Source organism: Balaenoptera musculus, chromosome 8 (genome assembly GCF_009873245.2).
Source record: "Balaenoptera musculus isolate JJ_BM4_2016_0621 chromosome 8, mBalMus1.pri.v3, whole genome shotgun sequence".
In the NCBI taxonomy this organism is placed as follows: Eukaryota; Metazoa; Chordata; class Mammalia; order Artiodactyla; family Balaenopteridae; genus Balaenoptera; species Balaenoptera musculus.
The window spans coordinates 94,474,742-94,494,102 of record NC_045792.1 but is presented as its reverse complement, the minus strand read 5'-3'; the positions used below and the strand labels follow the sequence as shown (position 1 = coordinate 94,494,102).

At 49.6% G+C, this 19,361-nt stretch overlaps 1 protein-coding gene across 1 annotated transcript in view; it reads left to right on the top strand.

The window, feature by feature from the left end:
* The window catches only part of SYT13 (synaptotagmin 13), a 42,680-nt gene extending 23,319 nt beyond the window's left edge, over positions 1 to 19,361 (top strand). Inside the window, exons 2-6 of the mRNA XM_036859271.1 lie at positions 4,738 to 4,963; positions 7,606 to 7,740; positions 9,210 to 9,511; positions 13,727 to 13,856; positions 15,692 to 19,361. Of these exons, the coding sequence (XP_036715166.1) occupies positions 4,738 to 4,963; positions 7,606 to 7,740; positions 9,210 to 9,511; positions 13,727 to 13,856; positions 15,692 to 15,996 (1,098 nt within the window). The 3' untranslated portion in view covers positions 15,997 to 19,361. The remainder of the gene's footprint in view (positions 1 to 4,737; positions 4,964 to 7,605; positions 7,741 to 9,209; positions 9,512 to 13,726; positions 13,857 to 15,691) is intronic.

Here is a 19,361-nt window from a genome sequence, read left to right as displayed (position 1 = left end):
TCCTCCCATGGGGTTTGCCCTGCTGAGCACCTCCTTCCTCCCAGGCATTCATCCGCTCCACCTATAATCCCTTCCCAGGCTCCCTCCCTCAAGTCCCAAACCTCTTTTCTGCTTCTTGGGCATTGAAGTTTAAGCTATTTACGTGGAAACATAGATGCACTTGAAAGACGTGGTGGAACCAGGGTTTTGAAACGCAACAAATAAGATTGTACAAGGGAACGAGATAGGTAATCAGCTGCTGCTTTCACTACTTGGAGAGGCTCATGTAGTGGTCAGCAGACTCTGCTTCTCGCCTGGTCAAGGGCTATAAATCATTCTCCACTAAAGGCAGCCATTGCCGTACAGGATCTTACCAAGGCAGGACAAAGATAAACAGTAAAAGAGGATGCCTTTGGCTGGATGCAGAGGGGCTCAGGGAGATGTTTGAGCCTTACGGTAGAGTTTCTCTACACCAAGGTCATGATCTCCTGTGATGCTCGATAAAATATGCATTGCATCAGTTCAGTATGCTTTTGGCTGCAATTCACAAAGACCCCAATCCAAACGGGCTTCAACAATAAGAACAACATTATTCATGTAACCAGAAGTACAAAGGTAGGACAGCTTTCAGGCTCAGTTGAGTCGGTGGTTTAATGACACTGTCATCAAAGACATAGCTTCCTTCTGCCTCTCTACTCTGTGGTCCACCTTGTCAGCTCTGTTCTAAGACTGGCTCACCTTGCTGTCACGAGGCAGGGCCACATACCTCCTATTCAGCAGGGGAGAGAACCTCTTCTAGTGCCGCGGAAAGCAAGTCCTTTCATTCTGTCTGGGGTGGCTTCCCCAGGGCAGAAACAGTTCCCAAGATGATGCCAAGAATGAATAGAATCAGACCAAAGAGAACCCCCCTCCCCACCCTTGCCCCAGAGCTGGGGTGGGACCCAGAAAGCCTGGAGGGAAGGTAGAGGGAGCAGGGAATGGATATTGACGGACACCCAAGAAAAGCCTAGCCCGTTGCAGGCTCCTGAGGTTCTCAGGGGCACACAAAGTGAGACCCACTGTGTAGGGAGGAATTCGAACTCAGGCTCTGCAGAGACTTGAGGTGACACAGACTGGACCGCACTCAAAACTGAGCCCAGTGATTATTTCCCTATTAAAAATGAAAAGTCAGCCAAATTTGATCAAACTGGGAATTAATCAACATAGCCCTTTTCTAAAATGATTGAACTGAGATGAAACCAAGTGTAAATGTAAAAGTGTTCCCTAGACCAGCCCAAGAGCCTCAGTTCTGGCCACAAGTGACAGAACAGGGTGACTCTGAGAAGAGGATGTGGTCCAGTGGCCTGTGGGAAGCTTCCGCAAAGGAGGGAGTCTTAGCAGCCCGAACCCCGCGATGCTGCAGTTGCCACTTAGAATCCAGCATCCAAAACAAACAAGGACTTATTTTTTTGAAAAACAGCTGCAAGGCAGTGGAAATGACACAAATTGGAAGTGAAAAATATCTGGAGGCTTGATTATATACTGTTCATCAGTTGTATGACCTTGAACTTCCTCCATTCTCTGCTTCTTTATTGTGAAATAGCATAATTAGCATAACTCAGATGAAATATTAGAGGCAAGCACCACTTTGTGGAGGACAAGAAGACATGGGGACATCGGTCATTGCTCTGTGTGTCTCCTCCCGGGGCCCAGCCTTCCTCCCCAGCCCTCCCTCTGCCTTCCAGACCCCCTCTCCTTCAAGGTCTATCTCACGCCCTGGCTCCTCCTTGACCTCCAGGACTCCTCTGCCTGCCCCCTGCAGGTGTCGTCTGCTCTCTCCCACCTGTTTTTTTTTTTTTTTTTTAAACCCTAAATCACAAAACAATTTATTAGTTTTCCTTTCCTGGGAGCATTAAATACATTTGAATTCAAATGTTAAATTATTTTAATTTGATTTATAAAATAATTTTAGAACATTTTAATTTTTGGTCAAAAGTCCTTAGATTTTTTTTTTTTAACATCTTTATTGAAGTATAATTGCTTTACAATGGTGTGTTAGTTTCTGCTTTATAACAAAGTGAATCAGTTTTACATATACATATGTTCCCATATCTCTTCCCTCTTGCGTCTCCCTCCCTCCCACCCTCCCTATCCCACCCTTCTAGGTGGTCACAAAGCACCCAGCTGATCTCCCTGTGCTATGCGGCTGCTTCCCACTAGCTATCTATTTTACATTTGGTAGTGTATATATGTCCATGCCACTCTCTCACCCTGTCACATCTCACCTGTCCCCCTCCCCATATCCTCAAGTGCATTCTCTAGTAGGTCTGTGTCTTTATTCCCGTCTTGCCACTAGGTTCTTCATGGCCTTTTATTTACACAGGCTGTCTGCTGCCTGCTTCTGTATGGCAGTCCCAAACTGTCAAATATACTCTTATTTACTCTCCTGTTTGTGATTGTCTCCCCAAATCACCTGTACCGGCAAATAAAGAACAGCGTCTCCCACCTCTGTAGCTCGGCTTGTGGGAGTGAAACAAGCCTTGAAATCACCTGTCTCTTGAGTGATAACTCAGAGGTGAAATGACCTGCCAAAAGTCACTCAAGCTCAGACGGTTGGGTCAGTACCAGAAGCCAGGCCCCTGGATGCCCAGTGACACTCTCAATGTGGTGGAGGTGCAAAGGGGGCCTGACTTTGCAAATCATACGTCTCCTCCCAGGGTGCCTAGTCGAAATGTGTAATAATGACAAGCGTCTCTGAAGGGTGGGTGCTGCCTGGCAAAGGCTTGAAGGCAGAAGAAAGGTTGGGAGCCACTGGGGCAGTGGGCTTGGGGGCCAGGCTGGTCTAGGCTTGATCTTGTCACTGCCCGCACTGACTGGTCCAGGGCAACCTTGGTCCATTGAAGTCGGAAGTGCTTTTCGAGCTCATGCGTGCCAGGTGCACTCAGCAGAGATCAGGATAGAGGTGTCCTAGCTTGGGCTGCATTATAGCCTACTGGGCAGTGTTTCCAAGCGAAGAATGAAGTGTTTTATCCTCCCTAAGCCCCTTAGGGAGTTCTGAAGGGTACTTGAGGCAATGCAGGGGCTGCAGCCCTCAGGGTACCCGCAGGAAGTGGGTGTTCAGAAGAGGCTGGCTCTTGCTTCGCACCCCTTTCGCACCTTCTCATGGACTCTCCATCCATTGTCCAGTCAATGAGGATAGTTAGGAATGCTCCTGTCATCAAGTTCCAGCCTCCTTCAGGAACGGCTGGGGACAGAGTCTCAACCAGGGCAGAATGTCCAGGAGTTGTCCTGGGGTGGTGAAATGTACAGAGTGCAAACACACTAAACCTGAACTTTGAAACAGTGTAACCACCACCCCCCTCCAGGACTGCACACACTTCCCAGCCTCTCAGTCACTCCTGCCACTGGGTAGAGCAGCCTTCATGCCTGGCCAGTCCCTCCAACAGCCGCAGAGAGCGGAGGGGCAGGAGGACAGCGTGGAGGGCAGGCAGCTCCTTGGGGGCTCTGCTGTGGGTTGTTACCTGCCTCAAACTGAGGGCTGTTATGTGGGCTGCCCACCCAGTGTGCCAGCATCTCAAGCTCTAGATCTGGTTGTCCACCCCCAATTTCCTGGGGACTGGGCAGGTCCCCAGTATTGCTGCCTGTTAAATAACTTTGAATCCCTCAAGTAGGAGAATTCTCAGTCCCCAGTGGAGACAAAGATAGAAGATTCCACTCCTGTACGAGGCAGTCTTGCTTACTTAAGACTTGACAAGCAGGTGGGTCTTTGTGTAAAGAAAAGACGCGCTTTCCTCCAGGTGGACTCAGCCCTACCCCAGGGCACATAGCTGGGCAAGGGGTGCACAAATTGCATTTCAGCCCCCACTTGCTCCTCCTCCAGACATCTTTGTGCAGTGCACAAAACACACAACTGAACATGGCAGCCCTAGCCACAAGTATGTATTGTGTGCTCCCTGTGAACAGACACTGCAGGAGCAAGACAAGACATAATCCCTGTGCTTATGGAGCTCACATACTAGTGGGAGAGACTGACCACAAACAGGTCAGGCTATGGTGAAAACAATACAGGGTGAGAGAGACGCTGTAAAGCAAAGCGCTGGATGTGGTGATAAGGAGGGACAGGCTTGGAGGAGGGACTTAATTTAGAGCTGGTGGAGGTGGGGGTGAGTGGTTTGCGGGGAGGAATTGGGGGCCAGAAGCCAGACCCAGAAAGAGTTCAGCCTGTTTGAGAAGCAGGTCGCTCAGTGGCTGGAAAGGGGTTTGGGGGCAGTGCCAGAAAGATGAGCACGGCCAGGCTGGCCGAGCACTTACAGGTCACTGCAAGGAGCTTGGATGCCTTGCAAATGTCTGTGGGACCACAGACTTTTCTGAGCCATTGGGTGGAGAAGGGGTGGGGGAGGAGGAATAAGAGAGAAAGACTAGGAGGAGAGAAAACAGAGAGGCAGGGTGCACAGATGAGAGCAGTGGAGGGAAGACCACCGTGATAGGCCTGGGGAACACCTGCGGGCACAGCTGTAGGGTACACAGGGGATGGATGCACGGGGGATGGACGAACAGGGCTGACATCTCAGCGGGCCCTGGCGTGAGTCATGATGTTGGGGATTCTGCTGTGCTTGGAGATGACGTTTTGCCTTCCCAAGTCATGGTCCTCAGAGCAGAAAGCAACCACAGCCCTCCCTCTGCCTCCCCTGAAAGCTCAGGTCATCTACTGTCATTTCTGTGGGTGGGAACAGGCAGGAGATCCTCTCGTGGACTAATCAGAGTGATTTGTGTGTGCAGTTCAACGTCAAAAAGTCCACAGAGCCCGTTCAGCCCCGGGCCCTCCTCAAGTTCCCAGACATCTATGGCCCCAGGCCGGCTGTGACGGCCCCCGAGGTCATCAACTACGCTGACTACACGCTGGGGACCACAGAGGAGCCCGCTGCACCTGCCAGCCCCCAGGTCCCGAATGACAGCCGCCTGAAGAGGCAGGTCACAGAAGAGCTGTTGGTCCTTCCTCAGAATGGTAGGGATCTCTACCCCCCACTCTTCCGTGGGCAGTACTGAGCGAGGGGTGAAAACATCTCTGTAGATGGTGGGCATGGCCAGCCCCAGTGTCCGTGGCATTGGACACTGGGCAAGCAGTGGGCACAGCACCTTGGAATGACAGCCCTTTAGCCCTTTATTCCCTGCATGTTCCCACATTGCGTCTCCCCAAGGCCTCCAACTTTCCACTGGGAAATGGAGAGTCCCTTTCAAGACGTGGGCACCACTATAGAGAGGGGCTAAAGAGCTGCGGTCAAACTACGGGCTTCAGAGTCATGGGTTTAATTTCTCCCCTTTTATATACCCATTGTGTGACCCTGGTCACGTTGCTAATCTTTTGGGGGCCTCAATTTCCTCGTATATAAAATGGGATCATACTATCACCTGCCCAGTAGGGTTGTTGTAAAGTGTAAACATAATAATGCATAGAAAGTGTTTAACTCAGAGCCTGGCCCAAGGATGTAATCAAAACATCATCATTATTATCATCTCTATTCTCCTTCTCATCAGCATCAACATCAAGAATGTAACACCTTTCTGTGTACAGCGCTATGCTGGACGCTGGGGCAGATATGGAAACAGAGACAGTGCCTAACCCAAGGGAGCATGCAGACTTTTATAAGGAGACAAAAAATCCAGCCAGGAGAACGGATTGTTACATGGTTTGGGGTTTTGTTTTGTGTGGTTGGAGAGGGAGATGGTGCAAACAGAAGCAGCGTAACTGGCTCCTAAGGCATCTTCTGGTCTGGGTCCAGCACCACGCTGACCAGTGAACAGGTGCCCCCTACCAACCCAGCCCAGAACCACGGTGATTCTGCTGGCGTTTCTTCGAGAACAAATACGGGTAGTGCTGGTGGCAGGAACAAATCCTGGTTGGCTTTTAGCCTCCAGGTTTGCCAGCTCACATTTTAAAATAAACCCATTGAGGCGTTGAGAGCTTAAGCTTGGAGGGTGGGGAACAATTTGCATGAGGACCCTTGGGAGTGGTAATCAGAATCAGAAACAGAATCACAGGGGGGCTCCTCTTTCTTGGGAGCCCCAGATTTCTCAAGGCTGGGATGAAGCCAGGCTTGGACACTCTCCACCAAGGACAGCAGCAGAGTACTTCAGAGTCTGAAACTTTGAAGAATTCAGAACACATCCATTTGTTTTCTCTTTCTGGTTCCTCATTCCTTTCCCCACCACGGAAGGCAACAACCACGTTCTGATTCCACTGAAATCTAAGAGCTGATTGGTTCAGCAAATACTGACCAGAGGCCACGGTGTGCAGAGAGAGAGGACGCCAGATTAGACACTGTCCCCATGACGTGCGCAACTCAGTCTACTCCCACCATCGATGATCCGCATCAGCCCCTTTTAGAGCTCAGGGTCCCGATTCTTTTTTTTTTTTAATTTTTATTGAAGTATAGTTGATTTACAACGTTGTGTTATTTCCTGCTGTACAGCACAGTGAATCAGTTATACATATACGGGGTCCTGATTTTTGAAGCTGAATCTGCTTCTGCATTTCCCAGGGGTGCTGGGTTGGGTTTGGTCTCGGTTTGGTTTTGATTCTGAAGGCTGAAGCAGTCTGAGACCCGAGAGCTCTGGGTGCCAGGCAAGCCCCCTCTGACACTGTCCATGTGCTGCCCTTGGAAGCCACCCGGGTCCTGGGTGTGTGTGTGTTTGGCTTCACACATTGCTGCTCACATCCTGGTCAACCCATTCCTTGCTTAGACGCACCAGGGAGATTCTTCACTACTTGCAGGAACCCAATAATGAACCGTTTTGGAAATTAAATACTCCTTTATATTTCTGCCCTTTAAATTAGTCCTGAAAATCAAAAAAAATGTTAAATTCCAATTTGCTACAAGTGGAGTCTCCTTAGCTGCTGAGTCCTTTCATTCTCATTAGCTGCTTGACCAATGAGAACCTTCCAGATGTTTGGCTCCTGTCCAAGTGAGGGGCTGAGTGAGCAATATTTGTAGTTTTCAGAACTTCTGAATTAAATTCATTCATTCAGCAAGTATTTACTGAACATGCACTAAAGTCAAATCCACTATCTCCAACCTTGCCCTCCAGTATCTACTCCTGCCTGACTGATTCTCTGACATTTATTTCCAGCCATGAGCTCCTGGGGAGCAGGGATTGGACTCTGTGAGAGAGATGGAGCTGGAGATGGGCTGGGGAATGATTTGCTTGAAACAGGATGATCAGGACCACACGGTCTGTGACAGTTTCGCCTACTGAAAGCTCACCAGGGGCCAGGCCCTGGGCTAAGTACTTTTCTCAGTTTATTTCACTTAATGCTCACAGGAACTCCAGGAAGAAGGAACCGCTATCATGCCCATTGTAAAGATGAGGAAACTGAGGTTCAAAGAAGTCAAGTAACTTGTCCAGGGTCCCATAACTATTATGTAACAGCTCACGTCTGATGCCAAAGCCCGTGTCTTGCCCACTGGGCTGTGATGGTCCCTTGAAAGGTAATGCCCGGGACCACAGGTGGTCCCCTGGTGCAGCCACCATGGTTTTGCAACTAGTTAGGAAGCTTTGGGTTTGGATTTGTGGCAGAGATGGAAAAGGCATGATCCGGAAAACAGGACCCCAGCGTGGGTGGGAGTAATGGCTTGACCTTCTTAACAGGTGTGGTGCAGGATGTCTGTGTCATGGAGACTTGGAACCCAGAGAAGGCTGCCAGGTGGAACCAAGCTCCCAAACTTCACTACCGTCTAGACTACGACAGGCAGAAGGCTGAACTACTTGTGACGCGCCTGGAAGGTATGTTCTTAGCTGACTTTCACGGCCTTCTATGTGCTCGTCTCCCCAGAGCATCTGTGGCTGGAGGTAGCACTGGGTACTAGATTAGCACTCTGTAACAAACAAGACCCTGACATGTGTGATGCTGAGACACACAGGGGTTTTTCCTCTCTCTCGTATACCGGTCCAAAGTGGAGATTCCTGGTTTGTGGACATCTTTCCTCCAAATAGTGATTCAGGGACCGGGCTCCTTCCACTGAGGCCTCCTTGTCATCTGTATCAAGCAGGTGGAAGGATGGGGAGAACAGGGAGAGGGCACAACTGTTCCTTAAAAGCTGTATCCTACGTAAGGTATGCATCACGCCTGCTCACTTCCCATTGGCTGGAACTTGGTCACATGACCACTGACTGCAAAGGAGGCTGGGAAATGTGTCCTAGCTGGTGCCCAGTTAAAAGAAGGAATGGGTTTTGGTGAACAGCTAGTCATCTCTGCCATAGATGCCTTTGACATTGGACAGGGCCTGTGCTAGACACAGAGGGTATTCTGAATGGTCAGCAAGGCTTTTGTAGTCCTTGAACCAGGTAGTCTTTCCTACAGGGTCAGGATGTCCCTGGTCTCCCTACCCTGACAATTCACTTTACCATCAGCAAACAAAGCTAAGACTTTGCAAAGGAATCGGGGCTAAAAAATGCACTACTCTGTGGCTCCTGGAAGCTAGAAGCTGGGGACAGGATAAATTGGACTTTTGTACTTAATTTTATTTTTTTGAGGGAGTGTTTTTCGTTTTTACTTCTTTTAAGATTTTTTTTAGTGTTTCATATACTTTCTTACATTTGGGCTTCACAGTAGTCCCATTTTACAGTTTGGAAACTGAAGTCTAGCAACATCAGGTGACCTGTCTAAGATCACTCCAACGAACTGGTGCCAGAGCCAGAACTAAGCCCAGTTCCCTTGAAGCTCAGTGCAGGGCTCTTTCTGTTAGGACACACGGCCTCAGTTCTTCATCTTCTCTGCCTGGGTAATGCCAGCTACCACTTCTCAAATTATCATTGAGGAACCAGTCATAAAAGCTCCACAGGTGCAAATTTCCACACGGGGAAGCCTTAAAAACACCAAAGTTCAGAATGTAAAACAGCAGTCATGCGGTAGCGGCCAAGTGATTTATATCACAGGTAGTTGTGTGGTAAATATTTAATGTAGAGAGCAAATGAATTATGGAATCAGCAGCAAGACTGATGAAAATCATCAGCAGTTTGTGGGCCCTGGCGCCTTGGGGAAATCTCAGAGTCATGAGGAGGATCTCCGATTTCTAAATGTCTTACTGAAAGGCAATTGCACGAAGCCAGTGTCGTCAGCCCCGGCGGGGTCTTTCAGACACCCAAGGTCATGACAACTAAGCCGGATTCTGCAGCTCACAGCAGGGCCCTACTTCTCCCTTCCCCTGGTCCTCAACAAGCCCTACATCTGGCTGCTTTCTCCCCGGCTGCAGCTGTGACCAGTGACCATGACGGAGGCTGTGACTGCTATATCCAGGGCAGCGTGGCCAACAGGATGGGCTCCGTGGAGGCCCAGACGGCCCTGAAGAAGCGGCAGCTGCACACCACGTGGGAGGAAGGCCTCGCGCTCCCCCTGGCAGAGGGGGAGCTCCCCACAGCGACCCTGACACTGACCCTGAGGACCTGCGACCGCTTCTCTCGCCACAGTGTGGCTGGGGAGCTGTGCCTGGGCCTGGATGGGGTGTCGGTGCCTCTGGGGGCCGCCCAGTGGGGCGAGCTGAAGACTTCAGTTAAGGTAGGGCTGCCTCTCCCCGGGAAAGGTAAAACCTGTTAGTGGCGCGTGGGATGCAGGACTGGGCCAGTGCTCATGGAACAAACTTCAGAGAACTTCCCAGGCTAGGGGCGGGGGTCTGGAGAGGGAGGCGGGGTATCAAAGTAAGGTGGAGTCTTGAATAGGGTGGAGGGCTGGAGCAGACTGATAGCTCAGCACTAGGGATTCCTGGTGTCTAGTTTTGCTTCTAGCTTGCCATGCACACGCCCACCCCTGGCCTCGCCATCATGGAAGACATCGCATTGTGAGTGAATTGGCTCTGGTGCTAACAATATTATCCCCATTTAAAACCATTCATACTCCCCATGCACCTAGTGTGGGCCAGGCGGTGCAGGGGAGAGGAGCGCTGGGCAGAGCCCCTCGACTCGCAGAAAGTACAGGCCAGAGGGAGAAGTTGGAACAGATAATGATGACAGTGATGTTGGCTATGACGATGATGATATCTGACATAAGACATCTAAGAGGGGCCTAACTGAAGCGCTCTGACGGGGAGTCCTAAAAGGCCTGGTGTGCAGTGGTGCTTGTGCTGGGCTTTGAAGGAGTGACCGGGGCTAGGGGGTGTTGGTTGTAGCCTGGGATGGTTCTCCCCACCCCTCTGCTGCTGCAGAAGCCGTGAGTGGGAAACAAGCGTCTGCTGCGATGCCTCGCTGTTCAGAGAGAGGTTCCTTGGAGAGCAAATCATCATTCCCCGCAGGCCAGGACAGTGAGGGGGGTCAAGGAAGGTCAGGGCTGCAGGACAGTGTGTGGCTATTTAAGCCCCCAGGTCCAGGCCTCATCCAAGGGTCTGCCATGATGGTGCCTAGAGGGAACCTTCTGGATGACCAGTCTCTCAACCAGCTGGTCAGTGCCTTATCTGGAGACTGTATAACCTACAAAGCCTAAAATAGTTACTATCTGGTCAGGAAAAGTTTGCTGACTCCCAGACTGGAGTAATAAAAATACTAACAAAGACACTAATTTTTGAGCTTTTACCATCTATCAGTTGCTATGCTTCGAACTTTACCTAAGTTCTGTCCTTAATCAACCAGGCGGAAGTGACACCAGGACTATGGTATTTACAGGCAAGAGAACTGAGGCTTAGAGTAGCTCAGTGACCCGCGTGGGGTCGCCCAGCTGGGACCTGGCAAGCTCGGCCTTGAGACCAGGTCAGTCTGGTTGTAAATCCCGGGTTGTCCTCCTGCCGCCATGGGATGTAAGTGCGCGACAGTGTACGAGACGCAGTCAGCAGGCGCCTTTCCTGATGAGCTCCGAGGGAGGGGAGAGTACGCTTTCACTCCCACCTGCTCCACTTTTTGCTGTGATATCTTCTTCGCCTTATCTTCCTCTCTTTCCCAGCCTCAGAAAATTGATAAACACTGACAGGCGCTCTCAGCTGGACCCAGGCTGTTCCCAAGCACACTCTCTAATTAGTGTGTGATTTGGGACTTGCGTGGAATCACAGCCTGGGCCCCCCGGAAAGAGGAACCCGACACTTTGGTTTATTCAGCTGGTAAACCAGCTTCCTCAGGAGATGGAGGGGCTCCACCCCAGGGCTTTGGAGAGTTTGGTGCTGCTCCAAAATGGTAGAAATGCAGCCTATCTGCGCAGAAATCCCAGGCACCTAACCTGTTTCCACCCTTTCCTCTAGAAGAACAAAAGTTATTCATTCATTCCACAAATACCTTGCCCAGTTCCCACCATGTGCCAGGCACAGTGCCAGGAGCTGGGGACACAGCAGTGATGAAGACAAAAGACCTGCCCTCACGGCTCATCCATCCTAATAATCATCACACTCATGGTAGCTGTCACTGTTCCGCAAATGTACTCCCACATCCACTTGGACCGCTGGCCTGCTTGCCACGAATGTGAACAATCTCAGAGGGCAGCGTGGAGTCAGAAGTCTGAGATGGGGCTCTCGGTGTATGAGAGAGCCCCAAGGCCAGGCTAGGGAGCCCCTTTCCCCCACTAGCTGGAGGATGCCGGCTGATTTGAACAAAGTGGGTGGAGCCATCAGTTGCTGCAGCCCACATGTTTTTCTTCTCTTGGTCAGAATGGGTTAAAGGAGGTGCCAGCGGTGCCCCAGTTCTCACCAGAAGACACTCAGCCAAAAGTGGCATGTGCGTCACCAGGGACCACAGAGTGACCCACTCCAAGGGCAGCTGGAATGATTCATTGAGAGCCCAAGAGAAAGATGCAGGGGTGGTGGGTGTGGGAAAAAACAGAGGAAAGATGGAGGAAGAAAGAGGGTTATTTTTGTCAGCAGGTACTTCAAACAGCAGAGCCGAGAGGGCAGATGCTGTTAAAATTCTCCAGCTGTGGCACGGCCAGCTGGGCTCATCTGGGGCTGTTGGCTCCCTACACAGAGGTGATGAGCCCTTCACGGGCTGATGGGTCCAGGACTCTCTCACTTGGTCACCCTGTGGCCACAGCCCAGGCCAACAACTGTGGACCTCCAATAAGTGATCTTGAAACAGAAGGCTGGTGCCCATCCCAGCTCAGCTGCCACCCCTCAGTACACATGCCTGAACTCAGTTCCTTTAGTGTGAAATGAGAGGTCTGTCTACCGGGGATGCTGGAGGACCACAGGTTTAGGACTGGGGCTTTGCTATCAGACCAGACCCCCATTCAAGGCTCAGTTTTGCCACTTACAGGCTACATGACCTCAGGCAGTGAAGTGCCCTCTCTGAGCATCAGGGTCTTATGCTTAAAATGGGAACCAGGTCAGTATCCCTCTTACTCCTGTTGTCAAGATTAAATGGGATGTCTCACCCTTCCTTCTCACAAATAGGTATTGTGTGTCAGCTGAGTGCTAGGTGCTGGGGATGGCTTTGTGGGGGTGAAGGCTCGGGGCATAGATACTGTAATTGCACCCAGCACAGAGTGTGTAATGTTAGCTGCTACCCTTAATGCCATTACCAAATTCCTGGCATCTCCCAGAATCATTCCATCACATGACTAGCCACTTAGGGCTAGTTGAATTGTTGCGGTCCTATTGAAGACATGTTTCCTGGATGAAAGGGGTGACCCCGGCAGAGGGCGGGCCAGCTACTCCATCCAGCTTCACTCCCTAAACCGAGACCGGCTCCCATTCACCCAGAAACAATGTTCCCACTTAATCATCTCAAGAAGTAGTGATTGTCCTTCCTTGATAACTAATGGTAATCGTCAAAGCAAGGGGACAGACGCTGTCATGTGTGCCAGGCACTGTTCTAAGCCGTTAAATAATTACTCATTTAATTTTCACAACCCCATTGGGTGGAGATATTATTGTTCCCATTTTACAGATGAGGAAATGGAAGTTTTGGAAAGAGAAATAACTTGCCTAAGGTCACACAGCTAGTAAATGGTAAGATTGGAACTGAAACCAGACAATCAATTCTATACTCTTAGCACTACCGTTGGGCTGTGACCTGCCTCCTGTGGTGTCTCTTTCACTCGTTTTTGTCCCTCAATGGATTTGTTGAAATTCCAAGCAAACTCTTGTAGGAATTTCAGTGGAGACACTCTGTAAAGCTGCAGATGGGGGATGGACACGCTGGATGCTTCCCGGAGGCATCAGCACCTCCTGCAAATCACAGTTACTGCCAGTGTCTCTGGTGTGGTACCTCCCCTCGTATGCCCGGCCTTTTGTTGACACGGTTGGCCATTCTGTTGACCAAGCCAGGCCCTGCTCAGCATTAGTACATCGCATTATTGACTCTCTCAGCCCTGCAGGGCCTGGAAGGGATTATTTTTTCAAGCAGAGTAATGTCTTACATCAGCCCGCTGCCCCAGGGACCTGATGAGTCAATGCAGTGGTTCTCAAACTCTGCTCCCTAGAACCCTAGGGCTCTATACAGTCGCCCCAGGAGCCGGGGGCGGGGGTGATGAAGGTGAGAGGGGGTCCAGGCCCTCTGGCCCTGCCACATCCTGAATGGCATCTCTTTGATCTGTTTTATATGTTGGATTTGAATATAAACTATTTGGAAAATCACGTTTTGTGGCAAATGAAAAAAACTTGTATTGAAACACATGCTACACAGAATTCCTCTGTGCCTTCCTCCCTTCTGCGAGGGTGGAGAAAGCAGTACTGATGGGTAAATAGTTTCTAGGATGCCCGTTGGATACGAGGCTAGTGTGATCCCAGCCTCAGCGATGGTGAGGGGGTCAGAAGGCATCCCTAAATGAGACTCACCTCCTCCATCCCCTCTTCTGTTTCAGGAGGCGTCTGCAGGAACGGGAGAGGTCCTTCTCTCCATCAGCTACCTCCCGGCTGCCAACCGCCTCCTAGTGGTGCTGATTAAGGCCAAGAACCTCCACGCTAATCAGTCCAAGGAGCTCCTGGGGAAGGGTGAGTGAGGTGTGAGAGGGGAGCTAGGGCCCCTCCCACTGCGAGGAATAGGTGCGGGGGGTGGGGGTGGCACCTGGGAGGCAGTGGGCACAGGTGAGCAGGGATGTGGAACGTCAGTACGTTTGTGGAGTCAGCCTCAGCCGTGTCCTCCACCCCAAACGTACACACCAATTTGGAAGGACACACTCACTTCTCTAAATTCACATCCATTCACTCCTGGGCCGATCCCACCCACTGGGGCCCAGGAATGAGCTAGCTGGGGCTCCCTACGTTGCAGATCCATGACGAGAAGAATCAGCCTTACTCATGGGTCATAGGAAGCCAAGGGTCAGACTGTAGCCAGGGAGTGGAGTGTCTGGGCTGTAGGGAAAATTTAGCCCAGCCCTCGTCAACCAGACCTGGCTGGACCCACCTTCCGGGCAGGTGTCGGGAAGCCAGGGTTCTCCTTCTCCAGTTTCAGCTAGCCGCCACTCTACTCCCCACACCCACCCTAGGCTCCTCTCTCTTCCCAGCCTTTGCCAACCTGCCATCCCCACACCGGCTGAGTGTGGGCGACAGCAGAAAGCGTGTGGGTGCACAGGCTAAGGCGGCGTCTGTGCATATACCCAAATAAACATCTCCTCAACACTCTGGGAGCCTTGGCTTTTCCTTCTGGATACCGCAGCACAGGCCCCAAGTCTTGAGGACCAAACAGCCTCTCCTGTCAGAGCAGAAAAGCAGCATTGGTCAGTCCTATGATACTTGGACCCGGAGCCAAGGGCTCAGAGCAGGATATAAATAAATAGATATTTATAGCAGCAAACAAATAAAGAATTGCCTCTGCATTCAGAACCTTTGAGCAAGAGATTTTTGGCGAATGAAATCAGAAGAGTTGGTCTGGCTGACAGATGCCTGAGCCAAAAGTCAGAATTCAATGCTTTTTCCTCATCCCCTCCTGACAATACTGTGTCTCCTGCTCTTTTTTTTTTAATCTTTATAGCTCCTGTCAGGACAATTACAGCTGAGCACTTTATCTCTCAAATATCTCTGCTGAAATAACAAACTAACCACCTGGGGGTGATAATTAGAGCAATAAATACAGAGTAACAATTATTCTCACATTTGCTTCGGAAACCCTGACTAATGAAAACACAATCTGAGTCCTGAGCCTCATGATGTTACCAGAAAGCTTGTCTAGTGACCTGTTGGCCAGTCTCCTGGGGTGGAGAGTTCTACTGGGGGTCAAGGCAGGCTGCCCTTACCCTCCGCATGAGGTCGGGATCCTCAAGTAAAACCTGCAAAAGAACAGATGAGAAGAACTCAACCAACCAGTAGGAGACCTACTATCTTAGGAACAGACAAAAATGCTTGGACGGAGAACCAAGGGGGTGAAGACGTAGGGATGGCTTAGTGTTTCTGGTCTGAGTTTAAAATCAAGCTGCAGGACGTCTGAGCCATCATCCTGGGCCTGGTTTGATGTGGGACATGAAGGCACTCGGAAGGGCTCACGACAAGCTTTCCTGGCTATACCTTAGCGTGACCCTGTCATGGGCCACCTGATGACCAGCCATATATATTGTGCTATGGTCTGTTCTCCACACTTGAGGCACGAGCTTTTGCCGTACCCCCATGTCTAGATCAGTGTCTGCCATATGGTGGGCATTTAATAGCTGTTGAATGAATACATGGCCCATGGGGTGGGGGGAGGGGTGGTAGAGAGGGTGCCTCAGTGCAGATCTTGAGCCAGAGACCCTGTCTCTCCATCCCCAAGAGGGAATATCGTCCCAGGCCCCACCACGCCCCAGAAGCTCACTCTCGGCCCTTCTCTCTGTCTCTGTCCCCCTGTTTCTCCCCAGATGTCTCTGTCAAGGTGACCTTGAAGCACCAGGCTCGGAAGCTGAAGAAGAAGCAGACAAAACGCGCCAAGCACAAGATCAACCCCGTGTGGAACGAGATGATCATGTTTGAGCTGCCGGATGACCTGCTGAGGGCCTCCAGTGTGGAGCTGGACGTGCTGGGCCAGGGTGCCGAGGGGCAGAGCTGCCCGCTTGGGCGCTGCAGCCTGGGCCTGCACGCCTCGGGCTCCGAACGCAGCCACTGGGAGGAGATGCTGAAGAATCCGCGCCGGCAGATCGCCATGTGGCACCAGCTGCACCTGTAGGCGGCCGCCCAGGCCGCCACCCTCCTCGGGCACAGCCCGCTCCCAGCCCCACTGTCCTCTGCGACCTCCTCTTGTGCCCCATTCGCATTCTGACACCAGAAGACAGATGTGTGTGCGAAGACCAGGACCCTCTTCCTCTCCCATCACACTCCTGTTTCTTAAAAACGAGCAAGGCAGGGCAGGGCGGAGACGGGACATTTGGGTCAGGAGGAATGCGTTTTGCTTACCTGTGTTATTGAAGAGACACTTATCATATACGGTCTGTGTGCAGGTTTTGCAGTGGGGGTCAGGCCAGATGCAGAGAAAGCTTAATCTGGGGAATAATGGATGCAAGGAATGTGGCTTTTTAAAAATAAGTGTGTCAAAACGGATGACAGAAATGATGTATCCTGGATCATCTCATAAGAATTAGAGATTGTCAGGGTGGATGGAATCTTAGCCAGCATGAAATCGTGCTACTGACCCAAGGCACTAACTAACCCAGCAGTTCTCAAACCTTAGTGTGTGAAGAATCACCAGCAGATTCCCAGGCCCTGTTTTAGACATTCCGAATCCGTAATCCTGGCTGAACCCCAGGAGGCTGCATTTTTAACAAACACAGAGTAGTTTGCATGCCAAGGTTGGAGCACCGCACTTGGAGAGATCCCTTTTACAACATCCCAGACAGGGTTTCACAGTCCTCGTCAGGCCCCCAACACCCTGGGGCTGCCGGTGCCAATGGTGGACATCTCAATTGTTGATATAAAATTTAGGAGCCTCCGTTTTTAATGTCATCATTTGAATTCTTAATGTTTTCATCTGTGCTTTTCAGATCCTGCTCTTGGACTGAATTTTGTGCTTTCTATTGAATAATTGTATTGTTTCATCTCGAAATCAGTTTATGTTATACTTGGGGAGACCTTCCCTGACCAGGAATAGGTGGGATCCCCCGTTAGTTATTGGATGCTGGTTGTCACGTCCACCAGCATCACCAAAGTGACCCTCTGAGTCAAACGCATCCCTTCTCAGCATACCAGCCACTTGAGGAGGAATTCAGTTTGGGGCACATAGTAATTTAGTCTGGCTCTGTGGAGGTAGAGAAGGAAATGAGGTCTTTTGCAAATGTGCCCCTGTCCCTCTGTTTTTAGGACCTATCACTTTCATTAGTAAATAATGAGCAGCTAGGTTTCAAATCAATAGCTAATTATTCCAAATAGCTGTCCACATCATTAATAACATTATGAGCCTTGCTGAGTGGTTATAATCTTTGCCTGGGAACCAGGATTCCTGGGTTCTGTTGTTGACCGTCCATAAAATAGGACTAGTGACACGGCAGCTCTGTCTCTGTGAATGATGTGATAGATGAAATTGTACTTGAGAGCTATAGGCATCCCTGGCTAGAGACAAACTCCAAGGCCACCAGCAGATCATCTTTAAGCTTCATGTTGGGAACTGACCATGCCCGGAAAGTGCCAGAATCATCCCAGGCATTTCCAGAACCATGGATTCTACATTTGGACTCTTTAATACTGACATCTAAACTCTGGGCCTTCAGATGTCACCCAGGCCCCTGACCTAAAAATGAATTCCTTTCCTTCAGTCCTTTAACAAGTCAAATCATTCTTGGTCTCTCCCTGAGAATCTGGTAGAGACATATCAACTTTGTGTCGTTATTTTCCCTTTCTGGACAGAAGTAGAAAAACATTTAGAAATAATTTCGACCTGTCCCCTGAAGAAACAGAAAAATATCTAATCCCTCTCAAATGGGAAATTCTTTCACGTAACTGGAAATCTCTCCCATTAAGGCTGGCCACCGTCTGCCAAGTTTTTTTAGGCAAGGCATTTGTTAGTGGTTTCCTACGACCTGTTTTTGAGATCCCTCTCACCATTCTGGTCTCCCTTTTTTGGTTGGCATGCTGAAACAGAACAAAACATTCCCTATGTAAGCTGACCAGTACTCTCTTCTTGGTAACATCTTCTACTCCAATCTAAAAAAGTCTGAATTCTAGACTTAAAATCAGGAGACGTGGGTTCTACTTCCTTATAAGTCCATTCACCTGCCTTACAGGCACACCAAAGGATGTTTGAGGTGAGTTAATGGGGCCCCTGATCCCAGAATATCAACTCCACCCACAGTCATTCTATCATGAGGCATTCATTTCTTTGGATCTCAAAGGTTTAGTTTTCCAGAATCCAAACTAAAAGTTGCCTCTGATGGGAGTCAAATGTCACTGCTTAACATGTTAGGTGTCAGCCATCACCTCACTTAACAAGGTTGTATAGAAATGAGACAGATTTTGCAGGGGTTTTTGCCTGTTGTGTTCACTGGTATATTCCAAATGCCTAGAATAGAACTGGCTCATGCACCCTCAATAAATATTTGTTGAATGAATTAATGAATGAAGACTGGATAGGGGAGTAGGCAGGAAAAGACACATTTTTATGTAAATGGCATAAAATCAGAGTCCTAGCTGAGTTCTCAATGGTAAAGTCATCAGGCACCTCAGCAGTTGGCCTAGAAATTCATGACACTGAGTATTACCATTCACCTAATAACAATTTATAGCTCACTATGTAAATGTAATTAATGATAGACGAGATTATAAAAGCTGTGCTTTTCCACCAAAACTCCATCTCAGTGAATTTTAAATTACCCAGAGATATCAGACTGCCAGATGAAAAAACTTCACTAATCTTTGCATCAGCTTACCTTGTACCAGATACACTTGCAATTTACTACCAAATTAGTGTAATTGAGTCTGTGTGAACGTATCTGATGTTTTTTTTTGAAAGGAACACCTTGTCCTTTGCCAGGGAGCATTTTCTAAGAAGTGCATGAATCAGAGGTGAAAATAAAGTGAGAAACCATCTCTGACTGGGCTGTCGCCCACAAGGTGATCTGGCTGTGTCATAGATACATGGCGATGGGGTAGAGAATTGGGAGTCTAATCTCATTAATCTGTAACTCACTCCTTGCCTCAAATCAGTATATATTTGTTGAGTGCCTATTGATCAAGACCTTGCACGCATCTGTCCATTTCAATCTGAGATGTGACTCTTGGTGTGGATTCAGTGGCAAATCACCACAAACAAAACTATGTAGAGAGAACAATTTGGGAGAGCAGTTCTTCAGGGGCAATTCCTTTGGGATGTAAAGGAGTCCTGGGCAGTTTAAGCCAAATGGAGGTGAGGACCACCAAAAGAGAGACCTAGTCCTTGTGATTTGTTTTTGCTGCCTGTGTTCCTGTTGTCAATTCTAAGTGTGTGTCTGTTTTGCAATCATGAACCGAAGCACAAAACGACGCATGAGATATTGTAGTCACATGTCTGGTGTCACACTTTGGAGCAAAAATCTTGCAGTGGTAAATAAATAATTTCCGACAGGG